Source organism: Rhea pennata, chromosome 5, assembly GCF_028389875.1.
Source record: "Rhea pennata isolate bPtePen1 chromosome 5, bPtePen1.pri, whole genome shotgun sequence".
Taxonomy (NCBI): Eukaryota; Metazoa; Chordata; class Aves; order Rheiformes; family Rheidae; genus Rhea; species Rhea pennata.
The window spans coordinates 67,125,676-67,142,151 of NC_084667.1; the positions used below are offsets into that span (position 1 = coordinate 67,125,676).

General features: G+C 69.5%; 2 protein-coding genes across 2 annotated transcripts; one reads left to right on the plus strand and one right to left on the minus strand.

The window, feature by feature from the left end:
* Positions 1 to 3,074: 3,074 nt before the first annotated feature.
* On the plus strand, positions 3,075 to 11,515 carry PYGL (glycogen phosphorylase L). The gene is made up of 20 exons (XM_062577751.1): positions 3,075 to 3,401; positions 3,716 to 3,817; positions 4,186 to 4,264; positions 4,359 to 4,462; positions 4,557 to 4,688; positions 5,535 to 5,646; positions 5,734 to 5,816; positions 5,906 to 6,049; positions 6,129 to 6,221; positions 6,782 to 6,928; positions 7,577 to 7,740; positions 7,950 to 8,064; positions 8,339 to 8,440; positions 8,515 to 8,662; positions 8,772 to 8,830; positions 9,137 to 9,278; positions 10,122 to 10,329; positions 10,410 to 10,544; positions 10,759 to 10,825; positions 10,942 to 11,515. The coding sequence occupies exons 1-20, from the start codon at positions 3,159 to 3,161 to the stop codon at positions 11,116 to 11,118; spliced, it is 2,556 nt and encodes an 851-aa protein (XP_062433735.1). The 5' UTR covers positions 3,075 to 3,158; the 3' UTR covers positions 11,119 to 11,515.
* Positions 11,193 to 15,912, minus strand: ABHD12B (abhydrolase domain containing 12B; the record flags this gene model as incomplete). The annotated part of the gene is made up of 13 exons (XM_062577752.1): positions 11,193 to 11,475; positions 11,600 to 11,724; positions 11,820 to 11,898; positions 12,317 to 12,399; positions 12,533 to 12,612; positions 12,729 to 12,769; positions 12,855 to 12,984; positions 13,092 to 13,137; positions 13,233 to 13,263; positions 13,367 to 13,486; positions 13,586 to 13,688; positions 14,149 to 14,276; positions 15,845 to 15,912. Coding segments are annotated over 13 exons (1,056 nt in total), but the record flags the coding sequence as incomplete, so codon positions are not given.
* Between the last annotated feature and the right edge of the window lie 564 nt (positions 15,913 to 16,476).

A 16,476-nucleotide genomic window follows, 5' to 3' on the forward strand; every position in this document is an offset into this window, starting at 1 on the left:
GAGGGAGGAGAGCTGGCCCCAGCCCTGCCGCTCGCTCAGGCGTTGCCTGCTCCTCGCCGGCGCCTCGGCTCCCCGTGCGCAGGGTCTCGCTTGCGGGGCGGCGGCGGCGGCCTCGCGCTCTTTGGCGCGCTCGTCCCCTCCCGCCCCGGGTGTCCCGGGTGTATCGAATGGGTGCTATCGTGGGCGCGCGCCGCCGCCGCCGCTCTCGGGGCTGCAGCAGAGCCGCGTTGCGGGCCAACGCCGAGCGGCTCGCCGGGGCGGCCGCCTCGCTCCGGGCTCCTTTCTCAGCCGTTACTCCCGTTCTCGATGATGTTTCATGGTGCTTATTAGACTCCTAGTGACTTGTAACATGTAGTTCCCACTGTACTGCGATGATAGCTGCATACAGCTGCTGTACTAAAGAGAAGTGTCATGTTTGCTGTTCTAATAAAGGACTTTTCTGACGGACCGGCGGGGCTCTCCGGAGCGTCTCTGCGCCTCTTCGGCCCCGCGCTGGGATTCCCGTCCCGTCCCCCGGCGCCGGAGCCCCGCGGGGCAGGAAGAGCGCGGCGCCGGCAACGCGGCGGGTGCAGCGCCCGCGCGCCGAGCGCGTTGCGGGCTCAGCGAGCGCGGTCGGCCGCCAAGCCAAGCACGGCATCCCCGAAGACGAGGGGAGGAATCAGCCGGCAGGCTGCGAAGCCCAGGGCGGACGAGAGGGACGAGCTTTAACTGCGCTGGTCGGAAATTTTTCCCGTTTGCAGCCAGGGGCCGGGGGGACGGAGACCCCCGAGCTAAAGCGGCAGCAGACGTGATCCCTGCGGGGCCGGGAAGGGCTCGTTCGCTCGATAGTAACGTCTGCTTTAGGTTTTGTAAGAGTGCCCCAAGGGAGAGGTTTAAAATGCTCTGAGCTCATTATGGGATTGAGTCCAGGGCTGAAGCAAAACGCTGCCGCGGGAAGCGGTTGCATTAATTACATTAATGGCTCAGGCTGATGCTCGCCCGTTCCGCAGGGGGAACCTGCCCAGGACTCTGCACTTATGGGAAATTGCGTCCCGCGCCCTGGTAAGCCGAGCCCCTCTGTGCCGACCTGGCTTACTGGCTACGGATATTATCCGTACCTGTGCCAGGATTTCAGCTGTGCTCGGAGACATGGTGCCGGTGCGGTTTGCAAAACTGGCCGCACGCTGCATTTTGATGCACCTCGGGCGGAGGGCACAGCCTGGGCGCATGGGGAACAGCCTGGCACCGTTTTTCCCTTTTCCTGGGAAGCAAGCGGGCAAACATCTCTTTCCTGGCCAAAACCGCACCGAGAAATGCTAACAAAACGCCTCGCAGCCCATCGAACCCGAAGGGCCGCAGCGAGCCGGGGTCGCCTTGCGCACGGCCGCGCTCGCCGTTGCGGCAGAAACCTCCGCGTGCAACAGGCAGCTTAAACACCCCGTAAGCACCCCGCGCGCCGAGGCCGGCTCCCACCGCGCTGCTCCCCGTGCAGCATTACCTGCCGCGGGTTTAAAGCCCTGCTGCGCGCTAAAGGACGCGCTGTCCTTGACGCCTAAGCAGCCTTTCCCGGCAGCGAGCCTCTCCCCGCTCCGCAGCTAGCGTCTGCCGACGAGGAAACGACGCCTAAGCTCCCATCCAGACGCTAATCCCCGCTGGGCTGTGGCATGGCCCTGCCCGGCCCCGGGGCTCGGGCACAGCGCCCGCGCGGGCTCCCACTCGCCCAGCTTGGCGCGGCGGCCGCGGGCCTCGCCGCGGCGCCGGCAGCAGCGCGCCGCCCGGCCGCCTTCCTCGCTCGCCCGGTGCCGCGCGGTTCAGCCCGGCGGAAGCGGGCAGGGAGAGCGCGCGGGCCTGGGCGGGCTGCGCGGGCATCGCCGCGGGGAAGGGGACGAGCTGCCGCGTTATTCGTGGCGCTCGTGCGTTCCCACCCTCCGGAGGAGCCGGAGGCAGAGGCCGGGGTACCCTGAGACGCTGAAGTCGGGCGGGCGAGGCAAAAGCAGGAGCCTTCCCCCGGGGCTGGGGCTTCGGAGGCCGGAGCCGAGGAGAGGTGGGAGCGAGAAGAGCGAGGGGGAGACGGGCCGGGAGAGGGGCGCCGGGGAGCCGGGCGGGAGCATCTCCTGCGCCGCGCCGCCGCTAGCAGCGAAGCGGCCGGGCCGGGGCCTCGAACCGGCGGCGCCGCGACCGCGGGCGGGGCGCGGCGGGGGGCGGCGCGGCGGGAGGCGGCGCGCCCGGCCGGCGCCGCACCGGAGCGCAGCGCAGCGGAGCGGAGCGCAGCGGGGCCGCCGCGCAGCGCAGCGCAGCGCGGCGCCGATCAGGTGCGCGGGGCCCCGGCATGTGTCCCCCCCCCCCCCTTGCGCGGTCCCGGGTTCGCCCCCTACTCACGGCTTTGCGCGTCCCCGGCTTACGCCCCCCCCCCCTTGCACGGCCCCGGGATTATTCCCCCCCCCCGCCTTGCACGGCCCCGGGGTGTCCCCCCCTCCTTGCACACGGCCCCCTTTGCACGGCCCCGGGAACCCCCCTCCTTGCACCTCCCCTTTGCACGGCACCGGGGTCCCCCCCCGTTGCACCTCCCCTTTGCACGGCCCCGGGGTGTCCCCTCCTTGCACACGGCCCCCCTTGCACGGCCCCAGTGTCCCCCCCTCCCTTGCACCTCCCCTTTGCACAGCCCCGGGGTGTCCCCCTTGCACACGGCCCCCTTTGCACAGCCCCGGGGTGTCCCCCCCCTTGCACCTCCCCTTTGCACAGCCCCGGGGTCCTCCCCCCCTTGCACCTCCCCTTTGCACGGCCCCGGGGTGTGTCCCCCCCCTTGCACACGTCCCCCCTTGCACAGCCCCACACCGAGGGGAGGAGAGGGGGGAGGGGAAGCTCCGCGCTGCCCCGGGGCGCCGCGGCCGCCGCCTGCCCCCCGCCGCGGGGGCGGCCCCGTCCCCCCCCCCGGGCCCGTCCCCTCGCGAGCCGCAGCCCGGAAAGGGCGGCCGGGGCGGCGCCAGCGCGGGGCGGAGGCGGAGGCGGAGGCGGAAGGGGCCCGGTGGCTGCCCGCGCCCGCCGCCGCCGCCGCCCGCCCCGTCGCGACCCGCAGCGCCGCCGCCGCCCGCAGCGCCGCCGCCCGCCCCGTCCGGACCCGCCGCGACCCGCAGCGCCGCCGCCCGCCCCGTCCGGACCCGTCCCGCCCCGCCGCCGGGATGTCGCGGCCGCTCTCGGACCAGGAGAAGCGGAAGCAGATCAGCATCCGCGGCATCGTGGGCGCCGAGAACGTGGCCGAGCTGAAGAAGGGCTTCAACCGGCACCTCCACTTCACCCTGGTCAAGGACCGCAACGTGGCCACCCCCCGCGACTACTACTTCGCCCTGGCGCACACCGTGCGCGACCACCTCGTGGGCCGCTGGATCCGCACGCAGCAGCACTACTACGAGCGGGACCCCAAGGTGGGCCGGGGCGCGCGCGGCCCCGCCGCTCCCCGTGGCTTTCTAATCCCTGCTCCGCCGCTCCGGCGCCCCGGGCGAGCGCCCAGGTCGGCGCCGTCCCCCGGCCTCAGCCTGGCCTTAAACCCGGCGCCCGCCCCCGGCAGGCTGCTGGCTCCGGCCCCCCCAGCCAGCCTTGGCGCTGGCGTTAGCCAGCGGCTCCTCTTTAAAGTTTAACTCCGCACCGGCGCGGCCGCGGGTGCCCGGGAGGTGAGCGCCCGGCGGCAGCGCGCCCGGAGCCGCCTCGCCGCAACAGCCGCCTCGCTTCGCCCTCGCAGAGGATTTACTACCTCTCGCTGGAGTTTTACATGGGCCGCACGCTGCAGAACACCATGGTCAACCTGGGCCTGCAGAACGCCTGCGACGAGGCCGTGTACCAGGTGAGCCCGCGGCGCGGCACGGCTCGGCTCGGCTCGGCTCGGCTCGGCGCGGCTCGGCTCGGCGCGCCGGCCGCCGTTGCACAACGCCTGCGGAGGGGCAGCGCCTGCTCCCGGGTTGTGTTTTCTTTGCGATCGGGTCGCCTGGCGGCAGCGGCGGCGAGGCCCGGGGGCCGCTCGGGAGGGAAGAGCCCTGCGCCGCCGCCGGGAGACGCGTGCCGAGAGTTTCCGAAAGCAAAAAAGTTTCCCGGGGCTCTCGGCACGAAGCGTTGGCAGCCCGGGAGCCGGCGCCGGAGCGGCGTCCCGGTTGGGGACGGCTCCCGCGCGGCGCCGGAGCCACCCGCTCACGGCTTTCCCCCGCCCGCCTTCAGCTCGGGCTGGACATGGAAGAGCTGGAGGAGATCGAGGAGGACGCGGGACTCGGCAACGGCGGTCTCGGGAGACTCGCCGGTGAGTGACGCGGCCCGGGGCCGGGCCGGAGGGGAGGAGGCGGCGGAGCGGGGGGCCGCCGGGCTGAGCGCCGCGCGCCGCTCGCCCTCGGCAGCCTGCTTCCTCGACTCCATGGCCACGCTGGGGCTGGCGGCCTACGGCTACGGCATCCGCTACGAGTACGGCATCTTCAACCAGAAGATCCGGGACGGCTGGCAGGTAGGGAGCGGGGCGCCAGCCCCCCGCCGCGCTCCCGGGCGCCGCCGGACGCCGCCGCGGCGGTCCCCGACCGGCTGGGTGCTCCCGGCGGCAGGTGGAGGAGGCCGACGACTGGCTGCGGCACGGCAACCCCTGGGAGAAAGCGCGTCCCGAGTACATGCTGCCCGTGCACTTCTACGGCAGGGTGGAGCACGGCCCCGGCGGCGCCAAGTGGGTCGACACGCAGGTAGGGGCCGGCGCCGCTTCTCGCCGTGCTCGCTTGCAACCCGCTCCCGCTTGCAACCTGCTCCCGCTTGCAACCTGCTCCTGCGCTCGCTTGGAACCTTCTCCCGCTTGCAACCCGCTCCCGCTTGCAACCTGCTCCTGCTTGCAACCCACTCCCATGCTCACTTGCGACCTGTTCCCGCTTGCAACCCGCTCCCACGCTCGCTTGCGACCCGCTCCTGCTTGCAACCTGCTCCCGTGCTCGCTTGCGACCCGCTCCCGCTTGCAACCTGCTCCCACGCTCGCTTGCAACCCGCTCCCGCTTGCAACCCGCTCCCGCGCTCGCTTGCGACCCGCTCCTGCTTGCAACCCGCTCCCGTGCTCACTTGCAACCCGTTCCCACTTGCAACCCACTCCCACGCTCGCTTGCAACCCACTCCCGCTTGCAACCCGCTCCCGCGCTCGCTTGCGACCCGCTCCTGCTTGCAACCCGCTCCCGTGCTCACTTGCAACCCGTTCCCACTTGCAACCCGCTCCCGCTTGCAACCCGCTCCCGCGCTCGCTTGCGACCCACTCCCGCTTGCAACCCGCTCCCGCGCTCGCTTGCAACCCACTCCCGCTTGCAACCCGCTCCCGCGCTCGCTTGCAACCCGTTCCCACTTGCAACCCACTCCCGCTTGCAACCTGCTCCCGCGCTCGCTTGCAACCCGCTCCCGCTTGCAACCCGCTCCCGCGCTCGCTTGCGACCCGCCCCTGCATTCCCGTGCTCGCCGGCTCGGGCGCATGGGAAGGCTGCGGCGGCGGCGCTGGCTCTGCCCCCACGGGAACGCTGCCGGCCGGCCCGCGCTGCCCTTCCCGTGCGTCCCAGGTGGTGCTGGCTCTGCCCTACGACACCCCCGTGCCCGGGTACATGAACAACACCGTCAACACGATGCGGCTGTGGTCGGCGCGGGCGCCCAACGACTTCAACCTCCGCGACTGTGAGTGGCGCCGGGGGCCGGAGGGGGCCGGGGCGCTCCGCGGGCCGGCGGCGGCCGCGCCGACGCCCTCCCGCTCCTCTTCCTCAGTCAACGTCGGAGATTACATCCAGGCCGTGCTGGACAGGAACCTGGCGGAAAACATCTCGCGCGTGCTCTACCCCAACGACAACGTGAGTCGCCGCGCTCCCGGAGCGGGAGCCGCCCGTCTCGGGCCGCTGGGTTTTGCCAGCGGGACGTTCAACCCGCCTCTCGCCTGCAGTTCTTCGAGGGCAAGGAGCTGCGGCTGAAGCAGGAGTACTTCGTGGTGGCTGCCACCCTCCAGGACATCATCCGCCGCTTCAAAGCCTCCAAATTCGGGAGCACGGAGAGCGTCCGGACCGTCTTCGATTCCTTCCCTGAGCAGGTCGGCGGCGCCCCGCGCGCGGCCGGCTCCGCTGCGGCGCGAAGCCCGCGGCCCGGGCGCTCACCCGCGCTCTCCGCAGGTCGCCATCCAGCTCAACGACACGCACCCCGCCATGGCGATCCCAGAGCTCATGAGGATTTTTGTGGATATTGAAAAGCTGCCTTGGAACAAGGTTTGGAGGAGAGTTAGCCTGGCTTTCGGGCCGACGCCGCGGGGCGGCCTGCGAGGGCGCCGGGGCTGGCCCGGCCCCGCTCGCGCGCCGGGCGGTCCGAGCGTTCCCTCCGCGGCCCCCGGGAGCGGCAGGGCTCAGGCGAAGGCCCCTGGGCAGCCGGCAGCCCTGCTGCTGTTTGCAGAGCTGGCGCGAAGGCAGCCAGGAGGCACCGAGCTTGCGGGTGGCTGAAGAGCAGCAGGATGCAGCGCCCATGGGTAACCCCGCGCTCCCTCCTGTGAGCAGGGCAGGAGCTGGGGAACCAGTGTTGTAGCTGCTACTGGCCCTTAGAGTGATTTGGAGCAGCTGAGGTTGGGTTTAGCCGGTATCGACTTGGGCACACACCTCCTTTTCTGCAAAGAAATGAGTCACGCACCCTGCAGGACCAAGCCTGCTCCAAGTGCCCCGGCTCGAGGGGGCTGAGCCTGAGCAACGCCGGCGGCTGAGCAAAGCCGCCTCCAGCACGGTGGCCTCCAGCACGGTCTCTCCCCGTGCCGCTGACCGCTCGCTCTCCCAAACGGCAGGCCTGGGACATCACCAAGCAGACGTTCGCCTACACGAACCACACGGTGCTTCCCGAAGCCCTGGAGCGCTGGCCGGTGGACCTGATGGAGAAGCTGCTCCCCAGACACCTGCAGATCATCTACGAGATCAACCAGCGGCACCTGGACGTAAGTGCCCTGGCGCTGCGCAGGAGCCCGCTCCGGCAGGGTGACGGGGACAGTGCGCGTTGCCCAAGGCTGAGTGTGGTGGACAGACCGGACCCAGGCTGGTTTGTGGCTGGAGGGTGCTGGTGGCTATTCCAAGGAGTGCAGGAAGCGGGCAAGGCGGTGGGAAGTCCTCCCTGCCGGTGTGTTCCCGTCCTGCAGCTAGCGGCTGTCTCGAAGGACTTGGCCCATCGACAAGTCCTGGAGATGCAGCCCCTTGGGAGACGGGAGCAGCTCTGGGGACGGAGGGACGCAGTCGTCCCGCAGCGTCTCCCAGACCCAAGCACCCCGCTGTTGATCTGGGGTGGGATGGATCGTCCTGCGATTCCCTGCCTGACCTTCACCTGGTGCAAGCCTCCCCATGGGACCCTTGTCCATGGGATGGCAGGGAAACGTGAGGGCAGGTCCTGCTGCTCCAAAGCCCACGTCCCCGTCTTCTGGCCTTGCGCGCTAGCAGACGGGTCCTTCGCTCACCTCCAGGGCTGGGTCCAGCTCTCCAGCCCTCACTCCGAGCTGGGATCAGGCATCGGGCTGTGGCCTGAGCGTTGTTAGCAAACAGACGGATCTTGGCGCCAGCAGTGCTGACTGCCTGGCCCGTCTGGCACCCCACAGCGCATCGTGGCCCTCTTCCCCAACGACGTCGAGCGGCTGCGGAGGATGTCCCTCATAGAGGAAGGAGGCACCAAGAGGATCAACATGGCCCATCTCTGCATCGTCGGCTCCCACGCCGTCAATGGCGTGGCCAAGATCCACTCAGAAATAGTCAAGACCCAAGTGTGAGCGGGGCGCGGGGAAGGCTGTGGGGTGGGAGGAGACGATGGCATGAGGTCCCCTACGCTGGGCCAGGGCTGGAGATCCGAGCGGGAAGGGGCCGGGCTTTGAGCTGGAGCCTGACGTCGCGTTCCTCGCCGTGGAGGAAGGCGTTTCAGCGGTTTCTGGCCCCGTGGGCACAGCAACGTAAAGCAATCACCCTCTGCACTCTCAGCTTCAAGGACTTTGCTGAGCTGGAGCCAGAGAAGTTTCAGAACAAGACCAACGGCATCACCCCGCGGCGCTGGCTGCTGCTCTGCAACCCGGGGCTGGCAGAGCTCATCGCGGAGGTACCCGCCTCGGGGGGGCTGGGGAGGGTCCGTGGGCCGCCTTCGCAGAGGGGCTGACTCCGAGAGGAGCCCGCGCCCGTGCCGCCGAGTCTTGGCGTGAGCATTTAGGTCTCTCAAATGGCCGAACCCGGTTCCCGTCTCCTCCGAGTGCTTTCCCACCACCTCCAAATTGCTGATGCAGAAGGCGCCGGCTGCGGCGGATCAGAGCGGCGCGCCGGGCGACCGCGGCTGCCCGGGTCGTCGCGCTCAGCGCCGGCCCGGGCTCTTCTTGCAGAAAATAGGGGAGGACTACGTGAAGGACCTGAGCCAGCTCACCAAGCTGCACGCGTTTGTGAACGACGACGTCTTCATCCGGGAGGTGTCCAAAGTGAAGCAGGTGAGGGGTGCGGGGTGGCGCGGGGTGGCGCGGGCCGGGCCGTGCGGATCCTAACGCGCCGCCTCCCTCGCCAGGAGAACAAGGTGAAGTTCGCGCTCTTCCTCGAGAAGGAGTACAAGGTGAAGATCAACCCCTCGTCCATGTTCGACGTGCACGTCAAGCGGATCCACGAGTACAAGCGGCAGCTGATGAACTGCCTGCACATCATCACCATGTACAACCGTAAGCTGCGCCGTATGCCTGGAGGGGACGGGCTGCCCCGGGGGTGCACGAGCCCCGTTGGAGCTGTAGTTAAGACAGCAGGTGACACCAGCGCTTCCATCTTCCCCAGGCATCCGGAGGGACCCTGCGAAGCTCTTTGTGCCCAGGACAGTCATCATTGGAGGCAAAGTAAGTCAGATGGGGAATTCAGGCACTTTGGAGGAAGCCCATGGAGATGTACTAAGGGAGACGTCCTTCTGGGGATGTATGCCTTAAGCCCACCTGGGAAATGCTGGGGCAGCACTTGGTGGCTTCAGCCCGGGTGAGAGCTTATTGCCTGGAGCTGTACAAGCCCCAAAAGGTTTTGTGCTGGCAGGTGGGTGGGCCGGGCAGAAGGTGCAACGTGTGGTTGCGTGGGCGGTGGGAGCAGGACCAAGCAGTACCAACCCAGACACATGGAAGCAAGGGGGTCCTCAGGAAAAGCTTTTCTCCTAGGCTGCCCCAGGCTATTACATGGCTAAGATGATCATCAGGCTCATTAACGCTGTGGCACACGTGGTGAACAACGACCCTGTGGTGGGAAGCAAGCTGAAGGTCATCTTCTTGGAGAACTACAGAGTCTCGCTGGCAGAGAAAGGTAGCGCGCCCTGGGGTGGTGTCTGGGGAGAAGGCATCTGCCTCGCAGCCGCTCCCCAGCACAGCTCGGCGCTTCAGCGTTATAAAGCAGCGGCTCTAACGTCGTTCAGCGCAGCTCTCAGCATTGGGTTTGGGTTTGTTTGTGCAAATTTTGCTCCGCATGAGTATATACCAAGCAGCCGGGGAGCAGATGCCTCGCTCGGAGGAGCTGGAGCTATGGATGTGATCTGCTTTAACTTGGCCCAACGAGCTGGCATTAGCACTTGGCCTTTTCCGCCTTGTTTAAAACCAAACCAAGGCTCCTGCATGGGTTGTTGCCCCAGAGCTGCTGTAACGTCATCGGGCACGTTGAGGAAGCTAAAATGTCTCGTGCTATCTGGGGGTCGCATCTCCCTGGGCAGAGAGGCAGAGGTGGATCAGAAGGTAGAGCTGAAATAATAGAACCATCCTAAAGCCGATCGTGTTTCAGACCCACAGAGAGGAGCGATCTCTTATGAGAGACCTCCTAGCAGAGCTTCAGATCATACAAGGACATCCCCTCGCAACTAGCAGGAGTTACAGGTCGCCCGGCTAAATCGATAAAGCTTCAAATTCACCTTTTCTGGAAGCGTTTATTGCTTCGTCTGGTGGACCTAGCAGGGAGCTCCCCGTGGCACCCCTCAGCCCACAGCAGCCGCCGGGCAGCACGAGCCCCCAAGGGCAGTTGGCCAGCGCCGTGGCCGGCGTTGCAGAAGGGCGCTGCCGGCAGCATCGCCGAGGCTGGGCCCGTGGCCAGGCTGCTCCCAACACTGCTGTGATCCAGCACCGATGACCACAAACCCCTTTCCGTGTGTTTTCTTGGCAGTGATTCCTGCCACAGACCTGTCCGAGCAGATCTCCACGGCGGGCACCGAAGCGTCGGGTACGGGCAACATGAAATTCATGCTCAACGGGGCGCTCACCATTGGCACCATGGACGGAGCCAACGTGGAAATGGCCGAGGAGGCCGGAGAGGAGAACTTGTTCATCTTCGGCATGAGGGTGGAGGACGTCGCGGAGCTGGACCGCAAGGGGTGAGGGCAGGGGACGCGGGCGCCGGAGCCGCCGCCGGGCCCGCCGGGGCGTGGAGGTCCGACGGTGTCCTTGCCCCCAGGTACAACGCCCAGGAGTACTACGAGAAGCTCCCCGAGCTCAAGCAGGCCATCGACCAGATCAAGAGCGGCTTCTTCTCGCCCAAGGAGCCCGAGCTCTTCAGAGACGTGGTGAACATGCTGTTCCACCACGACCGGTGAGGCTCGGTCCCTCTGGCCCCAGGGCAGGTCTCTCCGTCGCGTTCCCAGCCCCCGGCAGCCAAAGCCACCGCCGAGCACGGCCCCGGGCGGTTCCTGCCTTGGGGGCTTGACGCGTTCGCGCTGGGCAGAGCGTGGCCCAAGCGCCCGAGCCGGCGTCCGCCCCCCGCGCGTGGCCGCTGCCCCTAGCCCGCCCTTGCTTTGCCGCGGCAGGTTTAAAGTTTTTGCGGATTACGAGGCTTACGTCAAATGCCAGGAGAAGGTCAGCGAGCTCTACGTGGTGAGTGCGGGGCCGGGGCGTACCGCGGCGCGGGGGGCGACGGGCCGGGGCTCGGCGCGGCGCGTGCTGACCCGCGCCGGGGCTCCCCCCCCCCCCCCCCCCCCGCCGCCTCGCAGGACGCCAAGGAGTGGACCAGGACGGTCATCAGGAACATCGCCTCCTCGGGCAAGTTCTCCAGCGACAGGACCATCAAGGAGTACGCCCGGGACATCTGGGGCGTGGAGCCGTCGGACCTGAAGATCCCGCCGCCCAACGCGCCCCGCGACGGCGCCGAGGACCAGGCCGCCGCGTAGCCCCCGGCCGCTCTCCTGTCGCCGCCGGCTTTTCTAAGGGGGGGGGGGGGATTTTTCTTTTTTTTTCTCTTTTTTTTTTGTTCTTTTTTTATTAACTCGCACGGGGCACAGAAAGCGAAACCGTTCCAACGCCCGGCTCGCGGCCAGCCCCAGCTCGTGGTGGGCCGGACGGGAGCAACCCGCAGCGGCACCCCCGAGGCAGCAGGTGGGTTGGAAAGTCTCGCGATAGGTTTTTTTTTTCCCCCCCCCCCCCTTTTTTTTTTATTACATCCGGAGGAGGTTCTGCGCCGCGGCGAGTGCTGGGGGGAGGCGGCGCGTTCGCTCTGCCCGTGGCGTCACTCGATGTTCAAGAAGTCTCTGCAACAAGACGGAATAAACCTAACGCTTGCTCACCGCCGGCCGCCGCCTGCTCCCTGCCCGCGGCGCGGCGGAGCGGGGCCGGGCCGGGCCGGGCCGGGCCGGGCCGGGCCGCGGCGCCTACTTGACGAGGCCGGGCAGCTCCGGGTTGGAGGAGATGTAGTCGTGGCCCAGGCCCAGCTCCGCGGGGAAGGTGACGAACTTCACCTTGCTCTCGTCGGCGTAGGCGCCGCGCGCGGCCTCGAAGAGCTGCCGGGGAGGAGGCGGCCGGGTCGGCGGGGGCGGCCGCCGGCCGAGACCCAAACCCCCCCCTCGCCAGCCTTCCCGGCGGCGCCGGCGCTGACCTTGCGGCCCAGCTGCGGGGGTAGGACGGCGTCGTCCTCGGCGTGCAGGATGAGCAGCGGGCAGGACAGCAACTTCACGCTGTGGGGGGCGGCAAGCGTGGTGCCGGGCGCCGGCCCGACACACAACCTCCACCACCTCCACCATCAACACCACCACCACCTCCACCACCACCACCACCTCCATCACCACCACTTCCACCACCAACTCCACCAACTCCACCACCTCCACCACCTCCACCACCATCACCTCCATCACCACCACCTCCACCACCAACTACACCACTACCACCACCATCAACACCGCCACCACCTCCACCACCAACACCACCACCACCTCCACCACCTTGACCACCACCACCACCTTGACCACCATTACCACCTCGACCACCATCACCACCATCACCACCACCACCACCACCACCACCACCTCCACCACCTCCACCACCACCTCTTCCACCACCACCTCTGCGAGCAAGCGTGGCCACCCAGGCACTCACTTCTCGTCGCTGCGGAAGAACATGTCACCCAGAGCCATCGAATCCAGGATGAGGTACTCGAAGCCCGGGAAGCGGCGGTAAATCTGTGGCGGGCAGCAAAGCTAGCGGCCGAGCCCGGGGCAAACCCAGGGGCTTGCAGTGGCGTCTGCCCCCCTCCTCCTCCTCCTCTTCCTCCCCCCGCAGCCCTGGGCCCCAGCCCAGCGGGTCGCTCCTCACCTTGGTGATGGGGATGTGGGCGGCCGCGTCGCGGATGTTGGTGTAGGGCGACTCCAAGACCACAGCATCAACCTGGAGCCCTGGCAGCGGGGTAGCCGCGGGGAGGGCAGGCGGGGGGCACGGCCTCAGCCGGGGAGCCCCCGTCCCCGCCGCCCGCCTCGCTCCGGGGGCCGCCGGCGCCGGCACCAGACCTTACCTCTGTCCTCCTGCAGCTTCCTGGCGGCGTTGGTTGCTATCCTGCAAAAATAATAATAGCGATGATGATGGTAATACGGAGGTGGCAGCAGGTGCCGGGTCCGCCGGCGCGCGGCGCCGCACCGACCCGGTGCCCAAGGAGTGTCCCCAGAAGATGACGGCGCTGGTGCTGCTCCGCGCTTTCACCCAGTCGTAGAGGGCCAGCACGTCGGTGGTGAAGCCGCTCTCGGTGGGGTGGCCGCCGGAGTCCCCGTAGCCTGCGGGACGCGGCGCCGGCGTCACCGCCCGGCGCGAGTGGTGGGGTCGGGGCGGCGGAGGCGCCGGGGTTGGGGTTGGGGTTGGGGACACGGGGGGACGCCTTTACCTCGGTAGTCGAGGGCCAGGACGTGGAAGCCGGCGGTGCCCATGAGCTGTCGGAGGAGCCGCGGAGCGCGCCGCTAAGCCGGGGGGGCGGCCGCCCCGCCGGAGCCCCCCGGCCCCGGCGCGCACCGCCGCCGCCGCTCACCTTCATGAACTGCACGCGGTGACTCGCGGCCCTGCGGCACCGACGGGTTGTGATTTATTTATGCACTCGCTCGTTCTGCGAAGGGGCCGGCGGCGGGGAAGGGAGGCGCGGCAGCCGCCGCCGCCGCCGCTCACCTCGTCCCGCCGTTGCCGTGGAGGTAGATGATGACGGGGTGCGCGTCCGCCAGCGCCTCCTCGTACCAGCCGCGCTCCTTGCCCCGGGCCTCGGCCGCCCGGCTGCTCGGCACCGTGTGCCTGCGGAGACAGAGCCCAGACACGACGGTTTTGGAGGGTTATTTATTTTATTTATTTTTTTTTTTTGCACCAACCCGCCGCGGAGGCTCCGCTACGCACCAGACGCCGACGGTCACGTCGGGCTCGGTGGCGAGATAGAAGCTCACGGTGTTGTTGAGCAGCAGCTCCGGCCGCCGGAGGTCGGCGAAGTAGGGGAACGCCACTGGGGGGGGGGGGGGGGGAGAAGGCGCAGCCGTGAGCCGGATCCCGGGAGCCCCCCGCCGCCCTCCGGGGGCCGGCATCCTTCGGAAGCACCTCCGGCCTGCTTCTCGGCCGCCCCGCAGCTCCTCCCTGCCCGCCCAGGCGAGCCGCGGCTCGGCGCGCCGAGCGCCCTTGGCAGCGCGCACCGCCTCGCTGCTGCTTGCGAAACCGGGGTGCCGCGCGGCGCGGAGCCTTCCTCGCCTCCCCCGCGAGCGGAGGCCCGAGAGCGGTTGCCGCGGTCTGCGTTGCCTGTGCGTTCCCATTGCTCCCCGGATATTTGCGGGCTTTGCCCTGCTACCTGCCCGGGCCGCCTCCCGGCTCCGGAGAGGAGCCGACGGGATCCCAAAGGCTCGTGTCCCCGCCCCGGAGCGCCAAGCCGGGCCCCGGGGGCGCCGGCTTTCCCGAGGCGCTGGGACACTCACGGAAGTTGAGGAAGACGAACTTGGTGAGCAGCACGGGGAAGAGGCGGATGAGGAAGGGCACGGACACGTAGATGAGGACGAGGTCCAGCAGGAGCGTGCGGAGCCGGGGTCGCCAGGCCAGCCAGGTCCTCCGAGGTGGAAAGAAACCCATGAGCGCAGCCCCCGCCCCGGCTCGTAGCCGTTCAGACGCGCCACGGACGGGGCCCCTCTTCCAGCCCCAGCCCCGAGTTTTGCAGCGAAGAGCGAGCAAGCCTCGACGGCAGCGCCGGTGCCGCTTAGAAACGCTCCCAGGCCGTTCCCGCAAACGCTCCGAGCCTGCGCAATTCCCCAGGGACGAGGGGGAAATGCAGGAGAAAGGGCTCGCGTTCACAGCGGCGAGTTAGCGCTTTGCAGGGACTTTATTAAAAAACAACAACAACAACGGCGCCATCCTGCTAGGAGGGGGGCTGCTCAGGGTCACCTAAAGACGCAGCCACGTCCGGAAATACCGCCGCTCAAGCCTCCCAAAGCTCCTTTACGTAAGGCGCCCGGGGTTGCGCGGGCGAGCGCTGACCCAGATTTCCACCCCGGGCCCGGCTCCGGGCACGCTCCCCCGCCGGCTCCCTGCATCCCGCGCGTCGCGCTCTGCCGGGCGAGACGCCGTCGGCGGGCGATGCCGGACCCGTCAAGCTGACGCGTGTCGGGCTCGCTTTCGCCCCGCGAGCCGGGCGCCGCGGCTCGGGCGGGCGCCACGCCGCGCGGGAGCCGGCACCGCGAAACCCAAGGGCCAGCTTTGGGAAAAGCAGGGCCTTTTTGGCCAGCGATGCCGCCGCCGGCACTGCCGAGCCGCTGCCCACGGCCTCACGCGCTTAATCATCAGGTGCTGCTCGGCGTCTACACCTAATGAGCGCTCACACCCTGCCTTGCACAACGCCTGCTGCACCCGCGCCGAGGCGGAGGAGCAGCGCCGGCCCCGGCGCGGACGGGCCCCCACCAAGGGGACGCTGTTCTCGGCAGCTGGCACGGGCGCGTGGCCCCAGCATGGGGACGTGGCACAGGGTCACGGCCGTGGTGGGGCATCGTGGTCATGGTAGGACATAGCCATGGCAGGGGACAGAGTACGGGGACATGGCCACGTCACGGTGGCATGTGGAAATGGCACGGGGACGTGGCACAGGGTCATGGCCATGGTGGGGTGGCGTAGGGACGTGGCATGGTGTCACGGCCATGGTGGGGGGGCATGGTCATGGTAGGGACATGGCCATGGTGGGGGGCATGGGGACATGGCAGAGGGTCATGGCCATGGTGGGGTAGCATGGCACGAGGTCATGGCCATGGTGGGCGGCATGGTCACAGCAGGGACAAGGCCATGGCGGGGGGGGTCATGGGGACAAGGCAGAGGGTCATGGCCACGGTGAGGAGCATGGCACGAGCTCATGGCCATGGTGGGTGGCATGGTCAGGGCAGGGACATGGCCATGGCGTGGGGGGGGCATGGGGATATGGCGGGGGGGGTCACGGCCCCGTCAAGGTGACAAGGCCATGGCGACGGGGACACGGGGACACGGCCCCAGCACGGGATCACGGCCCTGGCCAGAGCGACAGGGCCACGGCAGGGGGACGCGGGGCCGGGGGGCGGCGGGGGGGGCCCGGCCCTGCCGCCTGCCCCCACCGCCCCGGGGCCCCGGCTAGCGCGAGGGGCCGCGGCAGGTACTCACCGCTCCGGCGGGGCCGCGCCGGCCTTGCCCCCCTCCGCCGCCGCCGCCGCCGCCGCCGCCTGCTCGTCGTCGCCGCCGCCCGCCGCGCCGCGCCGCCGCATCGCGCCCGCTCCGCTCCGCGCCGCGCCGCGCCGCCGCCGCCGCCGCCGCCGCCGCCAGGCCACGCCCCCTCCCGGCGAGACACGCCCCCTCCCGGCCCCGCGCCGCTCCGCCCGGCGCAGCTTCCCCCGCCCTCAAACCACGCCCCCTCACGCACGCCACGCCCCCGGGCGGCGAGGCCACGCCCCCAGGCCCGCCGCGCACGCTCCGCGCACCGCCCTCACTCCGCGTGACCACGCCCCCCACGTGGCCACGCCCCCCGTCCTCTCTCGCCCCGCCCCTTTCGGCGTGGGGGGCGGGGCGAAGCGGCGCGCCCACGCGGGGCTGCCGGCGGCGGGGGCGCCGTGGGCCGGGGGCGCCGGCGCGGCCCCCGCCCAAGCCGCGGCTCCCACCCGGGCTCTGCCCGCGGCCCCGTGCGCGGCCCCGCTCCCTCCTCCCCGCGCTCCCGCGGCCCCCGCGGCCCCCGCACACGCGCGGCCCCCCCCCCCCCCCCCGCCGCTGGGCCGCCGCCATCCGCTTTTTCGCTCGTTCTG